General features: G+C 32.7%; 1 protein-coding gene across 2 annotated transcripts; it reads right to left on the bottom strand.

The window, feature by feature from the left end:
• Nucleotides 1-3632: 3632 nt before the first annotated feature.
• On the bottom strand, nt 3633-13475 carry LOC128166213 (cytochrome P450 4V2-like). 2 transcript variants are annotated; one of them, XM_052831222.1, is made up of 12 exons: nt 13286-13475; nt 10988-11100; nt 9666-9751; nt 9328-9518; nt 8519-8588; nt 7295-7421; nt 6637-6840; nt 5972-6074; nt 5802-5869; nt 5294-5360; nt 4447-4626; nt 3633-4248 (listed from the first exon to the last, which is right to left on the bottom strand). In XM_052831222.1, the coding sequence occupies exons 1-12, from the start codon at nt 13443-13445 to the stop codon at nt 4085-4087; spliced, it is 1533 nt and encodes a 510-aa protein (XP_052687182.1). In that variant the 5' UTR covers nt 13446-13475; the 3' UTR covers nt 3633-4084. The 2 variants fall into 2 exon arrangements, with proteins under 2 accessions (XP_052687182.1, XP_052687181.1); XM_052831221.1 differs by lacking the exon at nt 10988-11100 and adding an exon at nt 10388-10500 and having other exon boundaries at nt 13286-13474.
• Between the last annotated feature and the right edge of the window lie 773 nt (nt 13476-14248).

Below are 14248 nucleotides of genomic sequence, written 5' to 3' on the forward strand. Positions count from 1 at the left end.
GAGATAAACGGAGACAGTCGAGCGTTTGGTTGAACAAAACTAGAGTTCAATCTTGCCTGGATCCATACAATTTCTCAGAAATATTTCGATTACTGATACTACTTGCCATGCAAAATCACCTATCGTTGATTTTAAAATAAATGATAATCGATAAAATCAACTCCCGTCAGTACTTCAGTACTTTGATTTAAATATATTTCTAATCTACCTAAAGAGTCAATGCTTTTGTGTTGTTACATATTTTCACACACATGTATTACGTTTTATAATAAAAGATTTTTAATTTGTGCCATTTTATAAATGACTTTATCTATGATTGTCTAAAATTACTGATTTTGAAAAAAACTTGAAAACGTAATTTGAAAATAGAGTTTTTAGAGACATTAACAATATTTTAAAAAAGGCAATGGAAAATTATCATTCTACAGCCAATCAAAAAGTACAATAAAACTTGAAATTCAACCATACTTAAATTTTTCCATTTCCAAGAAAATTCGTTCCTCTTTAAATCAATTAAGAGGTTGATAGAGATAGAGGTTGGCAGGTATTGTAACCCTATTATTCCAAGGGACGAAAGATATTGTATTAATTGTCACAATGTTGTTGAAGATGAATATCATTTTTTATTTGTATGTCCTCTTTATAAACAACTACGAAGTGACAATTGTTCAGTTTTAAATAACACACGTATATCTAATAAAATTCTTAACCCAGCAGATGTTAAATCACCAAGAAATATTTGTAACTTCATACATGATGCATTTAACATAAGCAAATATATGTACTAATTGTATTTGTATACTGTATGTATGACTTTGCGCCACATGTGGTTTTTGTCAATAAATTATCTATCTATCTATCTATATATATATATTCACTATTAAGGAACAATACAACAGTATACTATGCACAACAATGAAATTAGTTTATCTCCCACGACTGAAAGTACAGAAGAAAATATTACATTATATAAATAGTGCCTGTTTGGGAGGGTAACAGTTGAAATTGACACCCCGAGAAAACCATTGTCAACTGGTTTTCGAGCAAGTAACAATTTGTATTGTTATACTTTCATGTTAAATACTGTAATCTGATTGGTTGTGAGTGACGCAGTTCATAATCTGTTCTGTTACCCTCAGCGTTAGCAACGCACTTAGCAACGGGTAACATTACGAATCGTTACATGCGCGAAAATCATGCGCGTACGGTTCGCCTTAGAATTCACGTTATTCCTATCTAAAAGCAGTGATGTTTTCTTTAAAATTAAGACATTCAGTATAACAAAATAAATAGTGCCTGTTTGGGAGGATAACAGTTGAAATTGACACCCCTTGAAAAACATTGTCAACCGACGCGAAGCGTCGGTTGACAATGGTTTTCTCGGGGTGTCAATTTCAACTGTTACCCTCCCAAACAGTTACTTTTTTATATAATGTTACCCGTTGATAAGTGCGTTGCTAACGCTGAGGGTAATAGAACAGATTATGAACCGCGTCTAAACCAATCAGGTTTCAGTATTTAACATGAAAGTATAACAATATACAGTTGTTGACTGGGTATGAGGGTAACACATAAATTGTTGGACCTGAAGTTGGAGATGTTGTCTGAGGCCGCAGGTCGAAGGCATCCACTTCTAATGTTTATCTTACTGTTTGTTTCTCGACATCTAAATCCAATGTTTATCTTACTGTTTGATTCTTGACTTCCACATTTAATGCATTTCGCAATGTTTGATTCTTAACATCCACGTATAATGCATATCTGTTTGATTCTTGATAACACATCCAATACATATTTTACTGTTTAATTCTTGACAACCACATCTAATGCACATCTTTCTGTTCACACTGGTTTAATGTTTCTAAGGTAATTGGCTTCTACTCTAGGCTTTCCAGTCAATAGGAGAATAGAGATGGCTATAGTCAGGCGATACACGGACAGAGACGACAAGATCCGCCTACAGGACTTCATCATCATTATCTGTAAACTTACAATCATGCACCGTGAGTGTTAAATGGTTTTAATGTTTAAATACTTTCAGCAATTCATAATTACAAGCTTATCCAAGCAGAAGATATATCTCTCTGTCAGAGCAGTCAATTGATATCTAATATCTCAAGGTCAAACTGATATCTCTTTCGAAATTCGTATGTACAGCTTCTAATCTTTATAAGAAATGGTTTATTTTGAATGAAAACAGGTACAGGTTTAAATTCATAAGTTATAGAAACAATTCTGTCTTTGATATTCATGTACATGTATGATATACATCATTTAAAAATCTGAGATATGTTTGTTTTTTTCAAATTGAGATATCACTCTCTAAATAAGAGGTTTACACCATGATTCTTGGATTGAGATGACCCTGTTTTTTTATTTCAGAAATATTCAAGGACACACAGACAAAATCAGAAGCCTCTGATGCCGCAAATGACACGCCAAATTCACAAAAATGAGCTAAACATGGTTTCTCATTTGATGAAAAAGGGTTTATCGACTGGTAACTTAGTTTACGAACCGCAAACTATAGTTAACTATAGTTTACTTACGCTAAACTATAGTTAACAATAGTTTATTGTTAACTATAGTTTACGGTTCGTAAACTAGAGTTACCAATTCGTAAACTATTTTTAACGACCGTTTACTATAGTTTTCACCTGTAAAACTATATTTAACAGTTGTAAACTATAGTTAATGAATGATAATATTTATCTGTCTGCAAATAACGTTAACGATAGATTTTGCTGATAAATATAGATTCACATCTGTAATCTGTAATTTACATTCGTTAACTGTGGTTAAGAGTTGTTAATCATAGTTTCACAATCGTGAAACTGTATTTATTAGATAAACTGTTTTACAATTGCAAATGGTTGTTTTCAGTGTTAACTATTGTTTCACACTTCTAAAACATAAATGATCGCGTTAACTATGGTTTACATATGTGAAATATAGGTTAACGGCGTTAACTATAGTTTTCTGTCTGTACTCTATAGTTTAAAACAGTGAAACCTAGTTTATCCACTGTGGAACTATTATTACGTATCTCATTTGAATTTGGCGTGCCATAGCCGCGTTATTTGCAATGAATGAGGTAAAAACTGTTGTTTCAGTCTCTCACTAGAGAGTTTGTGGAGTGTGAGAGATTTCTTTTTGTTAGATATTATATTTATCCCTATCTTCCTCTACTTTCAGTTCCTGAATCCAGAGTGGCAAGTGAAGCACTGTCATTAATTGCATGGAAGTACATTAAAGTTGCCGTCTGCATACAAGAAATATATGTACTGTGTAAGATAAAAAGACGTATCCCTGTATCAATATTTCTTATTGATAACACATTTATCATTAAAATGAGAAAAGTCCTAATGTTCACTTATAGAGTTAATACACATATAAACTGGGTTGCAACAGCTTAAACTTTATGAATTGCATAATCATAGCTTTAAATTCTTCATTATTGTTTTCTGGCACAAATCATTGGGATGTTAGCAAAAGGTTTATAAAAGTGTTAACTTTTTATATTGCCAAACAAATGTGCATTACAAACAAAAATTTAGTAATGAAACTTTAACATTCCATTGCTGCCATTTTAAATATAAATGAAGACTTAGTACAATGAAAACAACAATCAATAAACTTACTGAAAATAATTTAATACTACTAGCAAGAAACTATGTAAAAAGGTATAAATTAAAATAATCATTACAGTTCAAATACTGTCTGTATTGGATTTTCAATTGCAAAACCGGTATATATAATCAAGTAAATTGAGAAGATAGATCGATATAGGGAGGGTTAAGTCTCTTGGTGGACACAGTAAGTTCAAGTAGAGGACTGATCCTGATCAGCAGTAAAAATCTTTAAAAAATCAAGTAAACACAATGACTAACACACTAAACACACTAAACACACTAACACATTCCAGGTACATAATTGGCAAGTACATCATTTCAATAATAAACAGTAATTTAAAAAAACATTTCCATAAGAATTTCCCATCGCTAAAGATAAATGAGCTTCTCGTTCAATGTCAGGTGAAATGGTCTAAATGTGACCCTTAAAACCTATGAGGTCAAGGGTCACATTACGTTGTACGTGGGCGTAGCTCCACAATAATCCCATGCTCTGGCCTCATTATGAGGTCTCCAATGGGAAACAGTTCCTCTCGGCTCTGCTTTGAGGTAACGGTGAAATTTCTAAAGATGTTAGACAGCATCACTTTCTCTTCTAAGATGGCAAATTTCTGACCTATAAAGCAGAATTTTCATTATTGCAATTGATAAAAAACACACTTCCTATGCTAGGATTCAGAAACAATACAATAATGGTGGACTTCTAAAAAAAAATTGTTTAATATCTACCGATGTTTTTATCAACTTAATGATTTGTTGTAAAATCATGTATTCAAGTTTAAAAAGGGTTGGAAGAGGGAGAGCAGTAACCTACCAATGCAATTTCTAGGTCCTGCAGAGAAGGGAATGTAGCAATAAGGATGTCGCTTCAGACTGTTTTCTGGCAGAAATCGGTTTGGGTCAAATTTTTCTGGGTCTGGAAAGTATCGCTCGTCTCTATGGAGGCCGGGAGGGATAATAATCACAGTGGTGTCCTTAGGAATGCTGTACTCACCTGTAAACATCAAAGGGTCAATCAGTTAAACTCTCTCTCTTATTGCTGTTTTTTTTTTAACCTTGATTTGTTGGGGCTTTTCTTTGCCATTTAATTAATTAACTACATTATATGCAATCCAAATCACTAAGAAATGTAAAAACTTCTGCAATATTACACCCTACTACTTTGTTTCTCTTTTAATGTATATAAATATAAATATATTAAGAGGATAAGAGGAAGACTTATTGATTTAATAATTACATCTGAAGTTAATTTGTCCCATATTTAGATATCAGGTACATTTAAATCGTACAAATTTTAAAAGAATAACAAATATGAATAAACTATTTCATAATTGATAACTTAAAATAATTTTCATAACATTCCATTGGCAAATGTTAAAGAGCTTATAAATACATGTATATTCCAATTTAGAATTATGGGTTAATCCCTTTGGCCTGAATGAGTTGTTATATTAGGTACTGCTGATCAAATCATCATACTAAATAAAACTGTTGATTTTGCTGCATTAAATTCTTTCTACATTTCTATATGTACCTATTTATATACTTATGTATACATAGGTATATTTGACATTTGGCGATATACATGATTAAGCGGACCCCGTTTTTGCCAAATACGCTAAATAAAATACTCAGCCAAATGTTTACAGTAGTCATCTCACCAAACTTGCAGTCTTCTGTTAACTTGCGGCCGAAAAATGGAACAGAAGGGAATAGTCTCAAAGCTTCCTGCAAGTAAAGTTGAGGTAACATATCATATATATATTAGTAAAAATTGCTTTTATAAAACTCCAATGGGAATCGATCATTACTCCATATTTAAAAATTTGATGGATGCAAAGAATTGAAGAAATGGAAAGGAAATGATTTGAAAAAAATAGAATTCCAAAGGGAAGATTCAAGAATATGAATTTGCTTTACAAAACATGGCTCATCTCTTCTGCACAACTTATGTATTTGCATATAATTGAATACAATGTCTGCTCTTTACATCCAAATTGTACCTCCCATATAATATTGCAACACCTTTCCCATACAGGACCAACAAAAAATGATCATCATAACCTGGGTATGAATAAACTTCCATAACAGTGAATACACTGAAAGAAGAAGGTCAATGAAAATCCCACAGCTCTGTGGCTGTAGAATAGAGACTATTTTATATTTTACCTTGATACAGCACTCTAGATATCTCATCTCCTTCAGGTCATTCATTGAAGCCGGTCTGTCACTGCCACCTATAACAGATCAAATAGCTGCAATTCATCCAACAACAGAGGTAAGAATATTCTTAATTTTCACAGTCACATTTGCTCTGAAATATGTTATAATGGACTCACCAAATATCTGGTCCATTTCTTCATGAACTTTGGCCTGGACATCTGGGTTAGCACCAATCAAATGGACAGCCCAGTTCATGGCAGCCGCTGTTGTGTCATGTCCCTGCATGATGTCAAACATCAAACATTATGGAGTGAAAAGCTCATTAATACAATTTAACATTTAGTATGGCCTCCTTTGTCTGCCCCACGATATTTATACAACACATTTCGACAATTTTTAATAAATATATACATACATGTGAAAGAAGTGCAACTGAAATAATGTATCCAAGATAATTTCATTTGCACTTTATCATTTTTCCCTCGAAAAAATTCACAGGAACGAAAACTGATTTCGTACACCTATTTATAATGGGGAATGTTGACATCTTTTCTCCATTTGGATGTCATTTGGAATACCTTGCACAATTTTCAACATAATCATCTGGGTCTGTTGCAATTACATTTAATACAAAATCCCTATAGACATCACATTTTTTTTTCGATGTATTTAAACCTGATAAGCTAGAGGGAGTGTTTTAAGAGAAAACTGTTGGAATTTTTTTATACTTCTGAATGAACATTATTTAAACCCTGTGGTATTTACAAATATTGAGTAATAAAGCAAAATGTAAATCGAGGATATCTTGGGACAGATTATAGTAGTGCGATCATGAATCTACCTCAAACATAAAAGTGTCCACTTCTTCCCTGATGCCCTCCATAGACAGATGACTCCCATCATCAGCTGTACACAGCAACATGTCCAGAAAGGCCAACCTTTGACCTTTCCCTCTGTATACGTCCTCGTCAGAGTGCTGATTCAGCATTTCTTCCATACTGTTGCTGGAAGCATCAGACACAGCATCCATTTTCTCTTTAATCACCTTTACAATATTAATTAACGTATGATATAATCCCTGTTATATGTTTGATAGTATATCCTACACTTATATTTTGGCCAAACTGTTCAATAATTAAAAATTAATTTAATGAATATGTTTTGTAAAGGTATATATAATTGATAATACTCAGGTAATATAGGGTGAAAACTGTGCTTCAGTTTTAGCTACATCTGATACTAAAAGTAAGGGAGATGTATGAACAGTAAGGTAGCAATTGCAGATTCATTTCACCCAATCCCCTCAAATTTTACATTCATCCTATTTACCAAAATCCACAGTGGGTGAACTAACAACTGGCCCAATCTAAAGTAGTAAATATGGGCTTAAAAAAAAGTTTAGGGCAAATTCCAAGGGAGTAAGATTTTGCTTTTTACACAGGTGGGCAGCAGAAATGATCAGAGATAACTATAACTCAACAATATCGTTTTGAATGAACCTTCAGTGTGAAGTCATGGAGGATCTTAAGACATCTGTCATGTTCCTTGCCGTAACCAATGGTGTTGTACAGAAAGTCGGGCCAATACCATGGAGTGCGCTGTCTCTGTAGAACTAGCTCCGTCATCCTGTCAGACAAATAACACTCATTATACATCCTCAATACCATTATAACCAAATAAAGTCAACTACCATACTGTCTAAGCATGAAACTTATCATTATACCAGTATCTCATGTGTAATGGTAAAAATAAAACGTGTTATTTGCATGAATCGCGTACCGTATGTTTTACCTGTGTTTATTATATATATATATATAGAGTTTCTGTTCAGCGCAAATTCCTTTTATTAGAGATTATGTTTCTTAAAACTCATTAAAAATATCTTTTGAACGTTTATCTATTTGTTTTCTATTTTATTATGATAATCAGCAAAGTGAGACTAATTTGTGAAATTATTTATTTACTTATCATAATACAGTTGTGTATTTGAGATTTAAACTAGTTTAACAAGTTTATATGGAGTCTCACTTTGCTGACGCCCTTGAGAGTGTTCAAGTGTGAGCAATACCTTGCATTATTTATGGTAAGAGAGTTTTTTTCATGCTCTGGAATAACTATTCATTTGTATTATATTCATGACATAGTAATTCAAAAATCCATTATGTGTGAATAATAAAATTGTTTAATATACAGAGTACTTTACAGAAATGTATTAGCATTTTTGAGATAACTTTGTCTTTATTATTTCTAGATTTAAACATAAATATATATGGTGATTTTTTTTATATACAGTCATACCTTATGCAAGTGCGTTAGTCTACTAGTTATTGACTGTGTGTGGCACCGCCGCCATATATTGGAGGTTCGTTAATATGTCATATTTTGAATTAAATGCAAATTGTGTATTATGAATTTTTTTGTGTTTCTTTGTGTGTCTATTTGCAATTTGAGTTATTTTGTTTATATAGTACCTCATTGTTAATAAATTTAATATTTAATTGAAATGAAGAACTTAAATTGAACAGTAAAAAGCAATTTTATCTATTACCGGTACCCATGTTTAGGGATCACCTTAAAAAGGCAGTTAATGTGTAAGTAATCATTTTCATCATGTTTTACTGTTCCAGTAATCAAATTACAGTAATACACAGCATTGCAGAGATTGGTACTTGTTGCACTTTGTTCACATACCTGGTGGACTACCTTTCTCTGGGACTACTTACTTGTAGACAGACTTGACATAGTCTGAGTTGCTGTTACTTTGGGCCTCAATACTTCTCCCCATCGCAGTCTCTACAAAGAAATAAAGGACACTGAGCTCAGACATATACAAGAACTAGAGTACTGCCGAAACAATAATACTCTCAAATACCTAGAAATGACCCACTGGTCTTGTATTATATGTTCTTTAAATGAATACTGAAAAGTTGTACCAATGAATACAATCCTAAAGCAATAATTTAAATAATAAAAATAATATATGTTTCTATTAAGTAAAAATAGATGAGAATCTCTGCTTTGCCAAGTCTGTGTATTCAATGAATATTTCTAATTTGTTTGAAATGCAATATGTATGTGAGCATTAAACTGTTTTAAAATACTTGTTTATAATGACAAGTTACCTGTAGAAAGGGAGTAACAATTGATTACATGAGAACAGAAAGTTCTATACAAATATAAGAATAGAGAAAACAAAAACATGTCCTCAAAATGTGTTCATTTTTATCACCTAAAATTGCTGGTTAAGCAAAACAAAAATTGTGCACAGGAAATAGAAGAAGAATATCCACTGTGACTGAAAGCCCCAGCATTGAAATGCTCTTCAAAACTTCAATCATTCATATAATGGGTATATAATTTAATTATTTACAGATTTCTTTTTACAAATATGATATAAATTACCGGTATATGAATTCTAAATAATTCTAATTTTTTATGTTTCTAACGGTAAAAGATTGGCTTAAATCTACGACTGCTTCATGATACTGGCCCTAGATCAACTCCTAGTTATGTGAGAGTACAAATGCATTACCACAGATGATATCTAAGGCACACAGAGTAATGTAGTTGAAGATGTCAAATTCTTTCCCATCTGCCACTTGTGAGAGCTTTTTGACCATTATGGAGGCTTGGTCATGGAAAACGCCCACAAAGTCATTCAAAATCTTGAAATGAAATGTCGGAGTTAACATTCTCCGGCGAGACTTCCATTTACTTCCAGTGCTGCAATTAAATATATGACAATAATTGTTGCTCTGGAAATAATCTTGAATCCTTGAATTTTCTTTTTTTTCCAACTCAATGGAAAAACAGCTAGATTCTTTGCTACTGCTTGGAAATTTGTCACATGCCTTAATTTACATCTAGTACCTGGTAAGGAGACCTGTTCCAAGCCAGGGATGTAGAAACTTGTACTCTTCTGCTTTGTCTAAATGTTTACTACTCTGGAGAATCACCTACAAAAAGAAAAATTCTGTCATCAGTTATAATCTAACTTGGTTTATAATCTAACTTGGTTATTGTGATTTGGTAATAATATGAAAATCAAAGTATTATCATAACACTTTACAGTTGTCTGTAAATGGATAAGATTTTTAATTAAAATGATTTCATTGTTGTTTTGCTGTTGGCAATGTCCCAATATTTATTTAACAACTCTATCTTCATTTTTAGTACATGTTATACAAAGGCAGGTTTTCAAGATTCAACATTTCAATTATACTAAAAATATTATTTGCCTGCACAATGTCAAAAGCCCGGATTGCAATTCCCTCTAAAATTAGAACTTGTTAAATTAACGTTCTAAAATTATCATTATTGGCCGTGGACACCCCCCCCCCCCAAGGCAGAAATAAATTATCTCTTGGACTCCCTTTTGAAAATTTTTTGGATCTGTGCATGGGTACATAGAGTTATTGAAAGAGTGTAGGGATTTCTAAACTTAATGTTTTAGCTTCTAGAACAAATCTAATCACAAGGGACACAACTAGTGCAGTAGCATCATACAAGAATTTTACATGTCCAAAATAGACAGTCCTAGCTGTTAATTGAATCAATTCATCAGTTTCAATTGTTTTTGGAAATTAACACACCTCTGCATATTCTGCTTTGAAAATAACAACCAAAAATGTTGTTCCAAGCCAGAGTCGAAAAATTCCCCTATCCGCATAAAGGTTCATAAATGACTCCATCTGATCATAAAATTCTGAAATTGAACAACAATTGGTGAGCAGTGCATCTTAAGCATATTTTGTGCCCTTCTTGTTTGGGATTATATTGCTGCTCCTTATCACTGACTGCCAGTGCCTGGTAACTTTATTTTTGTAGCATGTACCAGTAGTCCTTATACCCAGCACAAAACGTTTAGGTTTATAGTGTTTTATTTGACATCAAAGGTATCTAAGACGTCCTAGATCAATGTCTAAGAATATTTGAAAATCGGCATCATTTAACTTCTTTAAACCTACTTGCACAAGTTGGCTTTGAGTGTGGGAGAGAAAATTTTATTGGCAAAAAGATTTAACAATAATTTAATAAACAAAGATCAAATTTAAAAATCAAGGATCAACATCTGAATTAGTCAACCTTGATATAAGACAATACATATTTTATCTGTACATCTACGAGGATACTGTCTGAAATTGCTTTGATGTCAAGCAAAACACAGGCTGTGGTCATGCAGTTAAACAAACCTCCACATATTCAGGTTTATACAGAGCAACAGTGAGTTTTGTTCCGAGCATCAGTCGAAATACTCCATACTCAGCATACTCATCGATGAACTTAAATAGTTGATCTGTGAATTCTGTTAAAAATTGATTATAACAAAATATCATTGATTCAAAAGTAATAAATATTTATAATAATAAATATTAAACATTGTTCAATCACCAACAATTAAAGTTTTACTATAAAGAAAAGATGACCAGGGCTGGAAGTTGCGACTAAATAGGTCGCATATGCAATTGAAATACAGGTTTTGCAACTTAAATTAAAAGCCAGTCGCCATTTGGCGACAAAAAATATCCACCCACTTCATTTTTAAAAATTTTACATCGGGTTCAAAAATCTTTCAGAATAAATAAAATATGGCAGACTATTGAAACAACATGGCATGTTTCAGTCCTCTATTATTATATACAAAGAAGAGACTTAGGCCTATTAAAAAAAATTGTGTGTTTAGGGTAACACTGATGAAAAAATTAGGTTAGGTAGGTAGTGATTTTTTTTTATTTTATCATATTTTTTCTGCTTGAATCCTAAGAATATTGTTTGTGTCATATTTAAAAACAGACTTTTTAATAGAAATAATATAAAATTCACAATCCAGAGTTCTTGAAATCTTTCGGTCCTGTCGGCAAGACCGATTAAAATAACCAAGGACCGATTACTTGAGGTTGCCTGTCATTCCAAATGACCAGTAAAAATTGACAGGGGAACTTTCGAAAACAAGACTAAATTTCGTACAAAAGCAACGAAGTTGATGCAAACTATTCTGGGTAATCACTGAGGAGATCCGAGATTTTTTTGCGGTTTTTTCGCTCTCTCTAGACTGATCATACGTTTTCGGAACATTTCAGTACTAATGAATATAATTTACGTCACTTAAATGCTTTCGAAAAGTTTGGTGAGTGTTTAGTTCATATTGACACGGTGGGTTTATAATGCAACTAACAGATGTATAGTCATGCGATAGGAATAAAGCTTTCGATCATTTTCCAACATAGATATAGTCAGAAATCACTTGGAGAAATTGGAGAACTTGTTTAAAACATAGCATGAAGCGATGGCCCCCTATAAATCAAAGATGGCGAGTGTCGTCTTTTGTACGTTTTTTATGTATATAAATACACTTTTTACACATTGAAACAGGGTTTTAAGTTAATGTTTTCATTGTTATACACATAAATACACACAAAAATACTAATTTTAATCATTTATGTCTTCGGGAACAAATAATAAGAACTCCACTATCCGACAACTAAGTCCCTGTGGCATGATGTGTGCAGAAAGAAAAAGAGAACGAGAAAGAAAGATAAAAAAGGAAAGTTGATGAGAGAGAGGGAAGGAAGTTAAAATTAATGAAGTGATAAATAAGAATGTGAACGTGAGAAGCCAAAATGTGAAAGTTAAGAGGAATCAAATCAGGAAAAATTGAAAGAAATTGGGAGGCTTGTAAGTTAAGAACGAAATAAATTGATAATAAAATTCAAATATAGTTTTACATCCTTCTAGTAAAATATTTTGGACTGATAGAAATTTGTCCGGACTGACAAACTTCAGATGGTAGTCAGTCCAAATGACTGACAACAGAAAAAAGATTTCAAGAACTCTGCAATCGGATTAAAACGGACATCTAAAAATGGTAGGATCGGGGCTTTTTTGTATGTTAGGTCGGGTTACCCTAAACATACAACTTTTTTTTTAGGCCTTAGTCCAATGGAAGTTTTATCTGCAAATTAGACTGCATGAGACAAATATATGTTCAGTAATGTTTGTGACACTTTAACATAACAAGAAGTTAAAATTATTTTGTTACGCCAATGTGAAAGAACTTCGTACAAGATATTCTTTTTACGTATCCACTCAAAACAATCAATTCTGGAGATTTAGTAGACTTCGTTGTCTCCCAAGAATCAATGTAAAAGAAAACTTCTAGTGCCAGAAAATATTATAATAATGAATATGATGTGTCATTTTTGATTTGATAGAAATTATTTATTTTTTTGCCAGACGTGAAACGTGCAATAATCTTTCAACAATACATTTCTTTTATTGTTTTCTACAGTATTTTTATTTAATGAGAGAAAATATGTAAATATCTTAAAGCTACACTAAGTTTTACTACTGGCGACCTGAATTTGAAAATAACGAGTTAAATTCAAAGTTGGTTGCCATTTGGCGACTTTCTTTAAAAGTCTACTTTGAGCCCTGAGCTGATGACTCTGGACCTGTACGTATAGACTGCATATAACAGTTTAACTACTTGCCTCTGCTTGTATTTCTCAACTGATGAGCATTGCCTAAAATTGGTACAGCCACTGGCCCTGGAATATTGTTAACCTTTTTCTTTGCCAACTCTGTTTTGAATAGCCACGCCGTAAAAAGTACAACAGCCGCAGCCAAAACAATGACAATTGCAGCCGCCATTATGCACTGCACTTCGGTCACATGAGACCTATTTTTAGAAATATTGATGCAGCTAACTACACAACTTCAGATCTAAAAGCGAACGAAAAGGAAAACTAAATTGATAAAGGTGCCATAGAGTCAACGTTTTATTCGCTATTTTAAGTCCTAATTTTCAAATCATCTTTATTCCTTTAAAATTATTTGGTTTTATTATTTTTGTAAAATTATAGTTTTTTTAAACTAACGTTAGTATTTAGAAAATATTTTATTTATCCAACGCAATCTTTGGCTTTAATATTTTTTTTACTATTTTTTTATTCAAAATTATGGCTCTTAACGAGGCGGCCTCCACGTGGCAAGAGCTGAACAACGGTATCTAAATTAAAATTTTGTTTTAAAAAATGTAAACAGATACCGGCAAACAACCTCATCCCTAGCGCTGGCGTCGGAAGCAAATTGAAAGGGGGGGGGGGCTAGACTTATCCTCAGAAATATTGAGAGAAAAAAAACCTAATCCCCCAAATCATGAAAAATCCTAATCCGGGGGGGGGGGGGGGGGTGGGGGGGGGTTGACCTATACTTCCAAAACAAAAACTCTTTCCGGCCATAACATTTTTTCCCTAAATCATGAAAATCCTAATCCGTGGTGGTGGGGGGGGGGGTATACCTATAGTTCCAATTACAAAATAAATATCTTACCTACCAAATTTTCTTTTTTCAAAAATAACGAAATTCCAAATCCGGGGGGAGGGGGCCCAGGTTACATAATGTAAGCAAATGTGAAATAATCGTACGTAATTTATTAACATATTTCTATTAAA

The sequence above is a fragment of the Crassostrea angulata genome, chromosome 10, assembly GCF_025612915.1.
Source record: "Crassostrea angulata isolate pt1a10 chromosome 10, ASM2561291v2, whole genome shotgun sequence".
NCBI lineage: Eukaryota > Metazoa > Mollusca > Bivalvia > Ostreida > Ostreidae > Magallana > Magallana angulata.

Excerpts from the sequence above, each read along its gene's own strand:
- LOC128166213 (XM_052831222.1), bottom strand. The coding sequence starts at position 13,445 with ATGGCGGCTGCAATTGTCATTGTTTTGGCTGCGGCTGTTGTACTTTTT. Across the intron at positions 9,752-10,987 it reads ATAAACCTGAATATGTGGAG|GTGATTCTCCAGAGTAGTAA; the intron begins GTTTGTTTAACT and ends TTCTTTTTGTAG. Across the intron at positions 4,627-5,293 it reads AACAGAAGACTGCAAGTTTG|GTGAGTACAGCATTCCTAAG; the intron begins GTGAGATGACTA and ends TGATGTTTACAG.